At 39.1% G+C, this 16,334-nt stretch overlaps 1 protein-coding gene across 4 annotated transcripts in view; it reads right to left on the reverse strand.

Annotated features, from left to right (window-relative positions):
* FAM169A (family with sequence similarity 169 member A) overlaps positions 1 to 16,334 on the reverse strand; it is a 40,393-nt gene that overhangs the window by 11,279 nt on the left and 12,780 nt on the right. For 3 of the 4 annotated variants that reach the window (XM_065047320.1, XM_065047319.1, XM_065047323.1), the window contains exons 2-10: positions 13,465 to 13,602; positions 11,864 to 11,963; positions 10,750 to 10,835; positions 9,118 to 9,289; positions 7,511 to 7,690; positions 4,129 to 4,257; positions 3,807 to 3,916; positions 2,090 to 2,144; positions 1,601 to 1,739 (exon numbers count right to left, since the gene is read on the reverse strand). In XM_065047320.1, coding sequence (XP_064903392.1) covers positions 1,601 to 1,739; positions 2,090 to 2,144; positions 3,807 to 3,916; positions 4,129 to 4,257; positions 7,511 to 7,690; positions 9,118 to 9,289; positions 10,750 to 10,835; positions 11,864 to 11,963; positions 13,465 to 13,602 — 1,109 coding nt within the window. The remainder of the gene's footprint in view (positions 1 to 1,600; positions 1,740 to 2,089; positions 2,145 to 3,806; positions 3,917 to 4,128; positions 4,258 to 7,510; positions 7,691 to 9,117; positions 9,290 to 10,749; positions 10,836 to 11,863; positions 11,964 to 13,464; positions 13,603 to 16,334) is intronic. The other variant, XM_065047321.1, reaches the window with a different exon arrangement.

A 16,334-nucleotide genomic window follows, 5' to 3' on the forward strand; every position in this document is an offset into this window, starting at 1 on the left:
TATTCAGCTAGAGATTTAACTAAAAAATAGCTAAAGATGAATGCACCTGATGGGTAGTAACACTATCTCAAACATTCAGTTCTCAGGTTTTAGATGATAAAACTTAGATGATTTTGAAGCACTACATGAAAGCAAAGAAAAATGCAATAGATTTGCAGGAGGCTGCTTCATGATCTCAAGGGCAGTACTGGAGGGTTTTATCCCAGGTGCCAATCTTGAGATGGCACCCAAGAGAGCCCCTAACAGAAGACCCTGGTACATTTGTTAATGTGCATGGAAGGTGAGAACAAAGCTGATCCTCGCCATCAGGATTCCCCTTAGTTCTGCTCACAAACACCACATTACACATCTTGTTAAAAGGAGCAGTGGCACCTCACTGACTTGATTTTGCAAGGCCCAAAATACTGACATTCAGTAACAGAATAATCCTCACATACCAACTAGCCAACTGTTAGTAGCAACATGGCAAAGAATTTCTCAACCTGTGGCAGTGTCAAATGATGCCATTTGGCCTGTCTGAACCAGCTTAAGAGAGCACACTGATAGTGCAGGACAGCAGTGCTTATCTGTGTAGTTCCACAGAGAAATTTAAACCAAAGAAATCAGGCTGCATCTAGCTGAAGACCTCAGCTTCATGTGAAAAAAACCCCTTACAACAAATTTTCTTTAAAAAAAAAATAATGGAACAAGTTCGAGGGATTTCCTAGAAAATAACCAGGTTACCTTCAGTTCTTCAATGGGAATTTTGGAGTTGCAGTGGGTTTTTTTGAAAGAACATGAGAGAGAGACACTGGGGGGACAACAGTCAGTGTGTACAGTAGCTACAGGAAAGGGAAGGAAGGAGCAATTTATTTATTTAAAATAGCCAGTTTTGCTTTCTAGATGGAAGCCAGTGCAAATTAGTTCTTCAGGCCCCACCTTGTATGAATTCTTACGGCATGCAAGTGTTACAATTCTTCACATCCTGATTTGATAATCATTACACAGGATAACATCCTTTAAACTGGAGACAACTTCCCCCATGGCCCCCAGGATTTAAGTTTGGATGATAGTTTTGTATCAGAATTTGTCTAAAGAAAGGGCTTTACTTTGAAGACAGGTGGCTCCCTATAACTCTTTTGTTATTAAGTGACAAGCAGTAACCAGCTCCCAAACTAAACAGTGAGAGCTTACATTACTGCAATATGCCACCGTAAAAAGAAGTCAGGAAGGGACATCTCACCTTACCAAAGATCACACAGAGCATTGTGGATACATGTCCAGTTATGTTATCACAAGAAACTATACTGTATGAATACAGATGTTTCTACCTTCACGCAGACTCAGTTATAAGAACACCCTGAGCCCACACTGTTTTCCTGATGTTATTTCCAGTATCTGCCGAGTTTTCAGAGACACTGCATGTTGGTGCAGTCACTCTTCAGGTGATGTCTCGATTTCATTTTTCCCACCAGACTTTATTTTTAGTAATCTTAAAAACAAACAAGTAATGTAGAAAGAAAGCAGAAAAAATATCAAGTAGCACACTGTGAGACACTGATCTAGTATGGGACTGCCCAAGCAACAAAATAAGAAATCAGTAAAATATGGGCTGCTGTACCTGCTTTCTGACGCATGAAGAGCGTTTTCCTCATCTCTTTGGGAAGTTCCAGGTTCAGACTCCTGGCATTTTTTTCCTATCCTGGGACGTTTTAAATGACTGCTTCGTGTCCGAATGGAAACGGGAGCTACATTAGGGTCTTAGCGAAAAATAAACAAACAAAAACAAACACAAAAAAGCACAACAAAATAAATGCAAGTGAACAAATACAGTCTAAGATCTGCATGTATATTTCCCCCCCTAGTATTTCATTAAAGCAATGGAGTACAAGTAAAAGAGTATTTCATTGTCATTTTTCAGAATACACATGCATAATATCTTTACCAATCATAACAATATTATCCAAAGCCTTCTAAAAGGTTTATGAGCTGAACCTCAGCGCCTTAGTGGAAGGCATGTTTTTATACACCTTGCAGATGAACATGCTAAGACTGAAAGAGCCTGCTAACATCCACAGTAAACAATACTGACAATCAAGATTATTTTTACCTTCAGATGTGCTTCCATGGACATCTATTGATTCTTTACCCTTTTGAGGTTCAGACTGTGAGGCAAAAGCAAAGATAATGTTATTACAAAACCTGAACTGACTGAAATACCTTCATCTCCCTATCTGTGGTTGCATCTTTCTGAAGCATCTAAAAAGACTTCCTAGTAATGATCCTATAGAAGAGCAGCTACAACTATTCTTAATTTAAGATACTTGTATGTATCTTATCTTTCAAGAGATTCCAATTATTTTTATTACAATGATGAATTTATTTCCTGCATCGTACTTCTGGTCTCACTATAGAAGATAAGACTTGTAAGTAACTTGTCATCATAAACAACACTACCAAGTCTTTTTCCTAACCACTCCATTAGTAACAGGTGTCCACGTCATTAAATGCTAGGAATTTTTTTTGTTTCCCCATTCTGTACAAACTCAAGGGATTACACTACAGTAGCTGACAAAATTTAACGGGAAAGCTTTATTTTTGTATCTGTATTCTATTCTGTAGTATTATTTTTATTGTGGCATGCAACAGAATACAGCTGCACATGCCAAAAAAAAAAAAAAAATCAGACAAGAAAAAGCAGAACTTAGTGATTCAGCAGCAATGCAAGTTACATGCACAGCCAGTGCAAGAGGCTGCTTATGTCTGAGTTCTCTCCCCCTACAGCTCTTTTGCCTTTTGTTCTTCCTCATCATCCCAATATTCCCATTTTTTCTGCAAGTTAGCCGAGGACTCAGTGGTCAAGCACTTGACACTCCTGGAGCGGGTACAAACTGTACACATTCAAATAAAGTTACAGACATTGCTCTTCCTTATCTGTTGGAAGTAATCTGAACTCGCAATAAACGGCATATAGGTGTTATGCTGCCTTTCCAGCCCCACTTCCAGTACAACACAAGAACAACAGCAAGAAGTGGCTATACATATATTGTGCTGCTTGACATAGTTCCAAGTGTGTTTTAAATAAGTAAGAATTTGCAGACAAATTATGACAAATTATTCTAGCATCAAAACACACAAAATAGAGAGCACTAAGTGGAAGGTGAAAATGAAAGCTGAAGAATGTTTTCTCCTGGTTTGGGGGAAGGTGGGGTATTTTATTTTGTGTGGTGGTCCAACAGTTTTCAAAGCATCACAGAACTGCTTATAGGTAGTGCAGATGCCAAGAAGAAAGCTGCCACAAATTCTACCAAGCTACAAGAGTTGGAGCACTTTGGTATCCTCCGTTTTATTCTTTTGAAAGAAGGCAAGAGACAGGGCTTGAGTCCTTAACTCACAGCAACAAAAACAGTAAGAAATGCTATCCCTCTGCTATCTTCTCTGAGTATACCTATATAGCTCTACAACCAAAACATACATTTTAAGATCATTTTGCCAACATGATCACTATTGGAATCTGAATCAGACCAGCTGCCGCTTAAATTGAAGAGATAACAGAATGTACAAACTCTCTGCATAACCCAGGACTGTTCTTTGAGAACTTCAAACAGAAATATCAAGCAAGCATAACATACAGTTGATCAAACACACTAATCTGCTAAAATCCTTCATTTCTTAAATTCAGAAATATATTCTTTTGTAGAAATTAAAAATATTTACTGATCATAAAGAACGGGTCAGATGAATAGGACAAGACGCATTCTATGAGTATAGAAAACCATATATTTAAAAGGCTTGAGAGCTTTTAAGTTAACAGTGCGTGTACCTACACTTAGCTGTGTTTCTAGCTCCATGTATTGTCCACGTGCTTCAGATACAGCTGCAGACTGCAAACAATGATCCTCTGCTTGAGAACTCTTATTTTCTTTCTGTGAGGCCTCTGATGTTAAGATTTAAAAGAGGAAATAGGGAAACGGAAAATTATAGTACATTTATATTACAATTAACCATTCCAAATATCATCTCACAGATCTCAGGACAAAAAAATATTTCTGCTAGTTTCCACAGACAGTGTTCACAGAAGTCACTGTTGAAGAGAGTGTGTTCACTTTTTAAAAAATGTCAGAAAACAACAAAACAAAGCATCCATACCTGAAATTCTGAGCTTTTCCCTATATATTATAAACATAATAGATGTTCTCTGGAACCAAGATCCTGGTCCTTCCACTTGCCACAAAAGGTTATGATCTGCAGGGTACTTCTCAAGATATTGCTTACAAGCTGAACAAACATAAGAAAAGAACAGCTATATTATATATACTATATACTCAGCTGTACCTCAGTTTTTAAAGTTTATCTGAAAATAAATTAATTTACAGCCTTCCATCATACACACAAACCACCCCAGAAAGAACTGTTCAACAGAACAGATGAGTCTGAAATAAACATAATATTGCTTTACCCTACTCATCCTTCTCAATAAAATCTTTCTTCAAGTTTAAACACTTTCCATTATTATCTTAAACTGCAAACAAAGATGAGTGGGGTTTTCTTCTTCTTCTCTAGGCACCCACTTGAGAATTTTACAGCTTCACTGGTCACTGTACCTGCTAATCAATCACATGTCCCAACCCAGGACAGAAGGGCTCTTAGGCAGAGGACATAGTCAAGTGATTTGTGTCACCCCGTGTTATTATAGGCACTTGTGAAAAGCACTCTATGAGAATGCTAACACACTACCATTGCGTGGTTTATTACCCACACACTGTTCACTTCTGGAATATTTTCTTCTCTGCTGTCCATCCACGTCTCTTCTCCTGATACACATACTAAACATGCATGTGGAGTGGCATGCTTTGACATTATTCCTTAGCAGCTTCCAGGAGAACTACCATTTCTACCTGATTCATTATTGATGCATAATCTCAGTGGACAATCATAGAATGGAATAATAGAATGTCCTGAGTTGGAAGGGACCCACAAGGATCATTGGGTCCAACTCCTGTCCCTGCATATGACAACCCCACAGTTCTCACCGTGTGTCTGAGGCTGCTGCCCAACTGCTGCTTAAATATTTTAAGGTTGCACACTGTGACACCTCCCTGGGCAGGCTGTTCCAGTGCTCCAGCACCCTCTGGGTGAAGAACCTTTTCCTAATGTCCAACCTGAACATCCCTTGGCACATCTTCCTGCCATTTCCTTGGGTTCTGTCGCTGATCGTCAGAGGAAGAGCTCAGCGCCTGCCCCTCCTTCTCCCCTTGTGAGGAAGCTGTAGCTGTGTGTTTATCCAGCTGTAGGCTGGACATCTTGTAGAGGAGGATACTGTGAGAAACGCTATCAAAGGCTTTATTGCAATCCAAAAATACCACATCATCAGGCTTCCCTTTGTCTATCAGGTGGGTAATCTTGTTGTCAAAAGAAATTAAGTGTGTTAAGCAGGACTTTCACCTCATGAACCCATGCTGGCTGGGACTAATGACTGCATTGTCTTTCAAGTGTTTTTCAATAACTCTCAGAACAATCTTCTCCATAATTCTGCTAGGAACAGAAGAGGATGACAGGACTGTAGTTACTTGGGTTATTCCTGTTGCCCTTCTTGAAGATTGGGACAACGTTTGCCAGCATCCAGTCAATTAGGACTGCTCCCGATTTCCAAGAGCATTGAAAAATCACCAAGAAAGTTCTCACTATTACATCGGCCAGCTCTTTAAGTATACTCAGATAAATCCCATCACGCAGATCTAGCCAGAACAGCAAATAGCACACAAGACTGATAAACTCATAACCATCCCCATTCTCACAGTCATGGTTCTCTGGCCCAGGGCTCTAGGAGTCCCGGAGTCCATTGTTGAAGACAGAGGCAAAGAAAGCATTAAATGTCTTGGCTTTGTCTATGTCCCTGTTTGTGAGGTGACCATGCCCATCAACTAAGGGGCCAATGTTATTTCTGGCTTGCCTTTTGCTATTAACATATTTTAAAAAGCATTTTTTATTGTCCTTTACAGTACTGGCCAGCTCTAACTCTATTTGAGCTTTAACCACACGCATTTCCTTCCTCTGGTGGCAAGCAGTACCTTTGTAGTTCTGCCTGACCTTGCTTCCACTGGCTAAATATTAGGGGTTTTTTTGCCTTAGTTCTAGAAGATCCCAGCTCAGCCAAGCTGCCCTTCTGCCTCACCTGCTTGACTTAGAACATTTTGGAATTGCCTGGTCCTGTGCTTTTAGGAGGTGGTACTTAAAAAGTGACCAGAACTGACAGATACCAGCACCTTCAAAAGTTTTTTCCCAGGGGACCTTACTAAGTAGTTCCCTGAGCAACCTGAAGTCCGTTCTCCTCATATCCAGAGTTGAGGTCGTGCTGTCACTTTTCCTCCTGTTAGCATATATTTTAAACCTGGCTGCTTCATGGTCACTGTGGCCAAGGCAGCCACCAATTGCCACTTCACCCACAAGATCCTGCCTGTTAATAAGCAGCAAATCCAGGAAGGCACCTTTCCTGGTCAGTTCACTTAGTACCTGTACCAAGAAGTTATCATCCAGATGCTTTAGGAATCTTTTGGACCTGTTTTTACCAGCTGTGTGGTACTTCCAGTTGACATCTGGCAAGTTGAAGTCCCCCATGAGGACAAGTGCAGATGACTTAGAGGCTTCCCTTAGTTCCAAAGAGAATAACTCAGTGTCATCATCCTGGCTGGGTGGCCTACAGTAGATTCCCATGACGACATCCACTTTGTCTGTCCTAGATTCCTGCTGTATCATTCCTTGGCCAGGGAAATGGATTAATCATTAAATTCTGCTCAAGACAGTTTGCTGGTTGAAGCCTAAAAAAACAGGTCTAGTCAGATCCAACAACAGACAGTGGAACTTGGAAATGCAGATTTCCAGGGGCTAAGAAGGCCAGATGAAGATGTTCATAGAAGCAAGTCTGGCAGATGGCCTAAGATTAAGACAAGTCTTGAGAAACAGAGTAAAGGAAACATGCGTCTTGCCTCAACACAGTCCCAAGCAACATCATTCCCAGGAGGTATGTCATTTCCTAGATGACATAACCCTCTTGGGTTGCTAATGGAAGAGCTGTAAGTGTTTTCCTTGTACATTAGGACTGTGCCTTTTTATACCCAAGTTAAAACATAGCCCAGTATGTCCATTTGACCGGAAGTTCTGAGAAGGCACGAATGAAATGACCTTGTGAGGCTTATGAGTGAGCAAGAAAAAGGTGCTACATAGACCTTAGATCACACACAACAACATCTCAGCCCATTCTGGAGGCCTGGGGGGATGCAGTGGTGAACTTCATGGCAGCCAAAAGCCAACGGAGATCCAATAATCTGATCTCACGTAGAGGATTAAAAACCTAATCAGGAACTGTTTCACTGTCTTAAACAAATCAGGATTTACAACCTTCAGTGAAGAGCAGAACATTTAATACCAAAAGTGAGGATGCAGCCACAAGCAGAAAGCTTGAATGACAGCACACATTTGGACATGTAAAGAAAGCACAAAGAAGAACAGAAGAATAAAATAAAGAGCTTGCCTGTATACATGAAGGATGACAGTGGGTACCGTAGGCCAAGAGAGTCTTCTTTAAAGGAATCCACAAAGTCTTCCAACATAATTAGACCAGAGTCTCTCTCACGATGTTTCTTTCTTACAAACATTGTGTCCATCACTGGCAGTGTGTAAGTCATACTACGGTAAGAGCTGCAAACACTTCCTGAAATAACAGGAGGGGGAAATATCCATCAGTACTTCAGCATTAACATGCTGCAGCATGCATTTTTAGTATATTCAAATGAAGAGTTCTGTAATTTATAAGACGCACATGAGAGTATAACTGTAAATCATATAATAATTTAAAATATAATTTTATAATTTATAACATTCATTAAAAATAAATAACTGCTATCAGCTATTATTGCCTCCTTGAGCAAGCTTCATAATGTTGCCAAGATATATTAATAGATTAACATGTCAGAAAAAAAAAAAAAAAAAAAAAAATCAATAGTGGCAGAAAATAATAGCAAAGGTAGAGGGGAAAAATCTCACTTTAAAACCTCACTATACAATTCCATAAGAAAAATAATACTGAGACTTATACAAATTATGCATTGCATAATTTACTTTTTTAAAAAGGAAAAACAAACCACAAAAACAAAGACAATCAGAACTAATTAGCTACTAATTCCTATCTTGGTTGCCAGACCAGAATAGGTCAGTGACGCAGACAGTTTACTACTTTTTATTAAAGTTTGCAAAGGCCCAGATATATGTTAGATGGGGGAATTCTCCATCAATCCTCCAGTACCACCATTAATCCTGAATTAGATAACAATGGATAGAGACGGAACAAAAATGCCAGACTGTTTCTCCTTGATCCAAATATTTGTATTCTACAAAGCACTATCAATGTGCTAAACAGCCTAAATTTTATTCTGCAAAACAAGAAAAACACAGTGAATTCCAAAATAACTAAAAGGAAATGATGTTTTAGAAAAAAGAGAAAAACAACAGAAATTCTGTAACAGTAATAACATAAACCTGGAGGCTCAATTGTTATCTCTGAGGGAATGCATGTGTGGAATGAAAAGGAGTATTTTTGTTATCACCAGGTGTAGCTGAATCTTACAGCTTTGAGCAAAGTTTCTATGCTATCATGCCATAAAATGTTTACGTGAGAAAGACATCTGATTCTAGAACCATTTGATATATCATGTCAGATTAACAGCATCTCTGCATTCTGGAGCTAGGTCCAAAAAAAATAAACAAACACCACCACCACCCCGGGCCCCCCAAAAAACCCACACCAAACACCACCAAGCACAGCCCAATCCCACCATAAACAATTGTTTTACAGAAGAAAAAAAAAAAAAGACAAAAAATTTTGGGGTATACCTCATTTCTATAGTTTTAAATGTATTTTGTGGAATATGAAGAAATCTAAGAACTTTCTTAGATTGCTAAAGCACATAAGCATTTGAGCTGGACATTTTAACAGCAATCTGACCTCTTATGGTTTCAGGAAAATACCATCTCACTAGGCCTGCAAGGCTTGTAAAGTCTACTAAATACAATATTCTTCAAATAAGCTCCCTTTCTCCCCCTATCTATCCCCCCAAATCCCACAATACTCAAGTGTTTTACCTGTAGGTTTAACAGAGTAGAATCCAATAGCCTCTCCTTTTTTCCACATGATCTTAGCATAGTCATTGCTACGATGACAGAGAAATGGGATGTCAGTTCCTTCCATTTCTTGCGTCCGATAGATAATACGATTCAGAACATAAAGAACAATCCTCTCTCCAAGAGAGTTCACCTAAAGAAACGCAGAAGAACATTTTAAAAGAGTGCCCAGATTAGTTAATACTCACACAGAGACCTTCTTTTTCCAAGTCACCAGTTAACACAACTGCAGAGTCAAGAGAAGCTGGAACTGCTAAAGCAGGATGAAGTTCTGGGGTTTGCCTGAGGACAAGGAGATGCTCAAAAGCCCTATCAACAGGATAAATAGAAAGCAGTACCACAGACACAAGGCACTTCACAATTTCTATTTAACTCCTAATCCAACAGGTAAAAGCTGAGAGAAGTGCTGGTAGAGGGGCAGTAGGGGAAGTTCTAAAATTTAAACTCAAAACTTTTTGGATTTAAGAAACATTCACCAAACACAGGAGCAGTACACCAGCCTCAAGACTTTCCAGGCTAGCAGGTAATTAGAGCCCTACAAAGGAGAAATGATGAGCCTCACAAGGCAGCAGGACTTGGCACACGCAATCACTGCTGGTAAGAGTGGCAGACAAGAGGAGATGATGCAGTGGAAGAACTAGGTAAAACCATTTCTGTGGCACAAGACAAAGAACTCAATATCCTTTTCTCTGTCCTGCAGGGTTCCCTTCACATATGAAATTTAAGCTCACCACTATCCTACCCCCTTGTGAAGGAAGAATGAGGAAACTCTTCCCAATGCCCAGAGTTTCAGCTACCCTGCCTGTAAGAGACTGAGCTTTCATGGTTTAATCACCATCCCACCATTAAGAAGCAAATGGAAAACAAGGCTACAGGGCGAATTCCCTGGAGTAAATAAATTTATAAATAAATAAATAAATAAATAAATAAATAAATAAATAAATAAATAAATAAATAAATAAAATCAAAGACGAGTGCCTGGATTCCACGAGCAGATACAAATTACACTCCTGGAAAAATATAGATTTCCAGTTTTGGAAAAACAAATCAAAACAAAACAAACCTCCATGCTACCCAGGTGTCAATAATGGTAACAAAGGTCAATGACAAGCAATAAAGCAGATACCACACAGTTTACTTTTCCAAACCTTATGTATTGTCACTGCAAGCTATCAGCTGCAGCTCACCTCTATCGAACAGGCCCCTGACAACACTTTTAGCTTACCAGTCTCCTGATGAGACCAATAGGTACTGCTAGGGTACAATGCACCACTGTACTAAGACATTTCAATACAACCAGATATACAATGCTCTAAAGAATAAACTCTCATCATCATTAACTTTTAAATAGCTTACATATGAAGTTACTGTACAAGAGTCACTCTTGCTCTAGACACTACCTTCACAAAGAACTTCCCTTCCCCCTTGTACTTATTCCTCTGTTCCCATTGACCTTGCTTTTGACATGAGACAGCCAACTCATTTCTGAATGAAATGAAAACATGTAACATCTCACACACTAGCTATTCATCATAACTTGCTATTATTTTGAAGAATAAGAATAACTGCGAGGTGAATGTTGCAGTGCTTTACCTGATGAAGCCCCTGTCTACCAGGGACAGATGTTCTCACAATGTCATCAACTGACCACCACTGGTCAGCAAGATACAGCGCTACAGCTTGAAAGAAACACAGGAAATAAAAAGTTAGTGATTCTTACAATTCCGAAAGAAAGATATTATTTAAAGCTGCCAAATAATTAGGAATAACACTGTAGTAACCAAGTTAAGAATCTTTTATTTGGCACTATATTCATGCAGCTCTTACTATGCTAGCACAACAAATGTGGTGCTATACACCCCCCCCATATGCAATGCTCCCTAGTCCCAAACTTGTTTGAAAACCACGAACAATAAAAACACAGATTTTGTGCAGTACAACATACAGGAATTGTTTTCAGACATATGCACTATCCTTCATCACTGTGCTCTAGCACCTCCTTCCACTAAAAACCAAGCCTGCCAAGAGAAGTCCCATTCACACATATATTTTAGTTTTGGGTTGAGAATGGATATTGATATTGAAACTGTGCAAGCGTCAGGGAGTCTGATATAAAAAAGGCTGATGGCCATAAGATTAGTAATCAGGAAGAGGTTGATCTACAGGGATTTGTGGCAAACTTGACAATCATATACATAGCATTTAATGGAAAGAGAAGGAAACATGGAGGACTGGAAAGGAAGGGAGAAATCGGGAAAAAGACCCCAAAAAACAGTGAAATGTCACCTTAGCTAGAGCTATGTCACTACCTAAAGATGCTGCACTTGGTGACGATTAAACATAGCTAATAAAGAGCATCTAAATTAATGGGGAAATAATTGGATACTATGAATGCTCAATAAACTCCTTTTGGAGAGGTGAGAGATCAAGAGATACACGTTGCACTTGATTCAGACAAGTGTCACGTTATTTTGCTGTTTCCTGGAAATCAGTAAGTCCAGTTGTACTCTGATTAGCACGCAAAGTTCAATAACTTGTGTGTATGAATCCACAACAAAAATATAGTATGGAAACAAGAACACAGTAAACAACAAATGGAAAATGTGGCAAAGTTATGAGATACACTAGTGTGAAATGAGCAAGGGACTGGTTACATCTATTTGTCACAGAAAAAGAAACAGCAGAGATTAAAATCGTAAAATGAAACCTGTGAGTGAGTCCCATGGTGGAAACAAAGCAAGAACTTTGTGTGACTGCTCTTCACCATAAAGAGGAACGAAGCCCACAGTTGACAAGCTAAGAGGAATCTGAAACAAGAGTATAAAATATTTCAATGACTCTTGCTAAAAAAAAATTAGTAAAATGTACAAAGAATGTTTAGCTGGGTGAGCAAGTCAAATGTTGAAAACCAAGTGCTTAACAGTCAACTGTAAAGGACAAGCATCAGTTTCTGGCCCTTTAGATTGTTCTTCCTAAAGACAGAATACATTATAAAGAGCTCTGACTCTCAAGCTCTGGCAGAATTAGCTACAGTAATTTATACTGTTGCAGCTCTCTGCTGTCAGCAGTTTGTATTTACGTGCACCACTGAAGTAAGATGCGCAAGGAGCCAGCAGTATGTTCACTTCAACTGCCCCAGCGATGCAAGCTGCCAAAGCCAACAGAACTACGAGGCAGACAGTCAAGTAAAGAAACAAACTGCTGTTTGTTAACACAAGCCCTAGTGTGCTAAACTGGGAAGGCTGGATTCAAAAGGGTTTTCTTCCTTCAAATTGCACACATTTTAGAAATTCCAAAGTCGTCTGCTTGATTTTCCCTCAAGAGCAACATGAGAAGGGTTAAATCAATCTACCCTTCAGGAGCTGAGTACCTTCGTGGAAATGCATTTAGACATAATTTCACATTTTTTCAATATTTATTTAATGCATAAAAACTAGCCAGACATAAATTATGAGGTAAATAGATTTGCTTATCCAATTTAAGAAGATTATGATATGCTATGCCACAAGTGAGGATGTTAATACAAGCAAATATTTAGGCATACAGCACTTGCAGCGAAACGCAGGAAAGTAGTCAAGACTCCGCTTCTGCCAAGGGATCTGCAGCACTAACCTTTTGTTCCCACAGAGTCTCAGCTCACTTATTTTTCATTTGAGTTAGACACCATTGTTTTTACTGGTACTAGTTCTAATAGAAATGTTCATCTAGACAGAGCCAACACTGACCAACTTATCACACAAGTGACAAGTGTTTAAAGCATGAAGTGTCACATCCAGCCTACACTAGAACACCAAGGAATATTTCAGATAAAAAGAATCACTTCTGAAATTAGTGGAACTTGCTGATCAAGAACTGAACCCATCCATGAAGAACACTAAAAAAAAATGAGGTACAAAGAGTCAGTTCATTTCAGTAAATCATTAACTCCTTAGTTAAAACGACAGGTTGTGATTGTAGGTTGGACTAGATGATCTCCACTCCAACCCCAACCATTCTGTGATTCTGTGACTGTGAGACAGTGCTTTTTCGGAATTTGACTCATCAACTGCAATTTTAAGGTTTTTTAAAAATGATTTAATGCATACAGACCCATTGCCTAGATGCAGCAAATTGTCACTGATGCCCAGTTTAAATTCAATAACAAAATTTCTTAAAATTTAGAGCTTAACACACAAACAGGAATTGGAAGATACAAAAGCTTTGCTAAAATAATTATGTAATGCAAAATTTATGGACCAAAAATGTTAGATCTTTTAGATCTATGAGTATGTGAAGAAAACTGGGACTAGGGTATTTGCTGGCTCTTACTTTGCGATGGTTTGGCAGAGACAAGAATTCAGGTTGGTCTGGATTTCCACAGCGAAGGTCAGACAAGTAGTTTTCTGCTGAGCTCTCCAGGTCCTCATGGCTGTAACTGTTCAATACATCCACAGGGAATGACATCCTCTTGAGAAATAAGCAAAATTATTACTGTCGATAGTTTGAGAGACATGCTGCACTGTTTAACACATAACTAAGACTGCTGAACACCCCCCGCTCCCTCCAGCACCAGTGCCCTCTATATCCAAGCCAGAAAGGAGAAATGCTGCAGGCACTTAATTGGGATGGTGTCTATTAACAACATCTCATCTATGAAACGATACATGAACCCAACCTGCGTTTGTAAGCAGAAAAGGATGAGTTTAGCCTATAGATCCTCCCAGACGCAAACACAGAAGATTTGCAACACACAAGCCCCTTGTTTGCAGTACATATACCATAGACCACAACATGCTGCTTGAGGCAGCAAGCTCAGTTACCTCCCTCCCAGTGCATGTATTTGAGGCCATAGATCAAGCAATAAGCAACCAGTCAAATGAAGAGCAAACAGCTCAAAAGATAACAACAAGGTTAGATAAGACCAACAAGAAATATAAGGTCATTTATTTTGGACACCTGGCATCTAAATATATCTCTGAAGAACCCAAAGCACTGTTCAGAACTTCTCTCAACAGCTGGACAGTTCATGTGCCTACTAGTTGGTTGTTTCCAAAAGCATTTCAATCGCTAACAGGAGATGCTACAAGCTCATTAAAAACAAGAGCTCACAACAGACCAAAGAGACACTTTAAGGTGGTGAGTAGACAAACTAAATGACTGAAGACCAACCACAGTGGCAATAACCCCTTGAAAGCTCTTAAGATTCAAATTTTCCTTGTTGAAGTGGTGTCAAATAAAGATGAACAAAATCTCCTGAAATCCACTGAGTCCTCTTCAGCTAAGGCTCTTGCAGCTCTAAAAACTATACACAGAAACAGACCTCTCAGCTCCTTCTGAGCTACAACCCAAAGTCTCACAAGCATGAGCTACCACAAGTTCATGAGAACCTGCTCTGGCAGAACGCAGCCATCTCCTTGACCTGTCTCGCTCAGCTCCCAGGGACTCAACACTCAAATCCCAAACCCACAAAGCTTTTCATAGGAGATTTACAATTCCTAGTTGTCACTAAGAAGTACGTTTTAAAAAAATTTATTTTAAATCATAGTCTCCAATGACTTTCTCCTTGATCTCCAGTCTCCTACCATTAATCCTCCATTCAGTGTTCCACCGACACAGGTAAATCACATGCAGAATAAGTTTTTATTTCAACTTACCCAGTGGCAATTAAAAAGTCCGCATTTTGAAAGCTTTTTAACAGCAATAACCTACTATTATTAAGTTGCTTGAATAGATAAGGCTGCTCCTTCTACAAAAGAGACTTTTTTTTTTCCTGTTAAAAATCAAAAAATAAACTTGGACATGATTTCATTGGCATTTACAACTGCTGGCTTTAGTGCTTTTCGTGATGAAAACACAAATGCTATTGTTTAGATATAAATACAAATTGCCACAGCAATTTCCTTTCAAATTCAGCTCATTCCTTCCCCTAATCTGTTATTTGGGTTTTCTCTTGCTTTCTCTTCCAGTCTCTCACACTCCTCCTGCTTCTGGTCACTGTCTCCTTCAGATGCTCCGCTGCAACTCTTAATTCTCCAGCAGTGTCTTCCCACCTTCCAGGTACTGTCCTTGCTAACAGAGCAGAAGGAAGCAAGAGACACTTGGCACCAGCCAACTTCATTTGCTCCTCCCGTTTGCAAACCAAAGGTGAGGCATGTGTGCCTTTGAATGCAGCAGCAATGCCCAGCAGCCAAAGGAGCTGCTGCATGGGGATAAATTAATCCACTGCTGGTTTCCTCACCTCTAGCAGATACAGTTTTATCCACCCATACTATAGTTCTGAAACACACCAGTAATATCATAATATAAATAAGGTGACTAGCTTGATGTAAGTATTTTGGAAGAGAAACAAGAAAAGAGGTGTAGTGTGAGAGTACATGTCTCAGCTACTACAACAGGATGAGGCTTTAAAACCCAGTAAACTGCAACAGGCCTGGTAAATTCTGTTTTATAGGAATACAGACATATGAAAGTCACAATTTAATTTTCTGTATGCTGGCAGAAAGGGGAAATCCCCCTCCACTCTTACAGAAATACCTAAGTGCTTGAGTAACTCCCACAATAACAGCCAGACTGAGCTGAGTTTTCATTATTAAATGACAAACACACAAGCAAGCCACAAGCTATAACTGAAAGCCTCTAGGTAATAATTCCTGACATTTTTTAGAATAAAAATATGCAAGACCAAAGCAGAAAACATGCAATAAGAAATTCAGTAGATTATTTGAGTTCCAACCACTATACCACTATGAAAGTAAAAGCAATGACCATATCTTTGCCTGTAAGTAAAAAAAAGAGAAAAGACTCTTTTCTACTAATTAATAAATTCATTGAATTGCACACAACATCATTCAAGGACATTCTTTCTGTTTAGCTGTTTGGGTTACTTGGCACTTTCATATAGCGTACTTTGATTTTTATCCATTCCCAACTCATTTACATTAGTCACTTTTGACTTTTCATCTTTCATCATTTACAGAGAACAGGTTACGGGGTGGCGGGGAGAAACAAAACACACAACCACAAAAAACACCAATACAGAGCAATCTTCAAGACTAAACCAAAGAAAACCTACTCAAGCATTCCTGCTAAATAATCATCTATCACTTGTACCATGCAGCACATTAAACATATATGGTGACAAGCTCTCAAACACTAGTGTGGTATAATTTACCTCATTGTTGATGAGATGAGAAATACTT

Source organism: Columba livia, chromosome Z, assembly GCF_036013475.1.
Source record: "Columba livia isolate bColLiv1 breed racing homer chromosome Z, bColLiv1.pat.W.v2, whole genome shotgun sequence".
In the NCBI taxonomy this organism is placed as follows: domain Eukaryota; kingdom Metazoa; phylum Chordata; class Aves; order Columbiformes; family Columbidae; genus Columba; species Columba livia.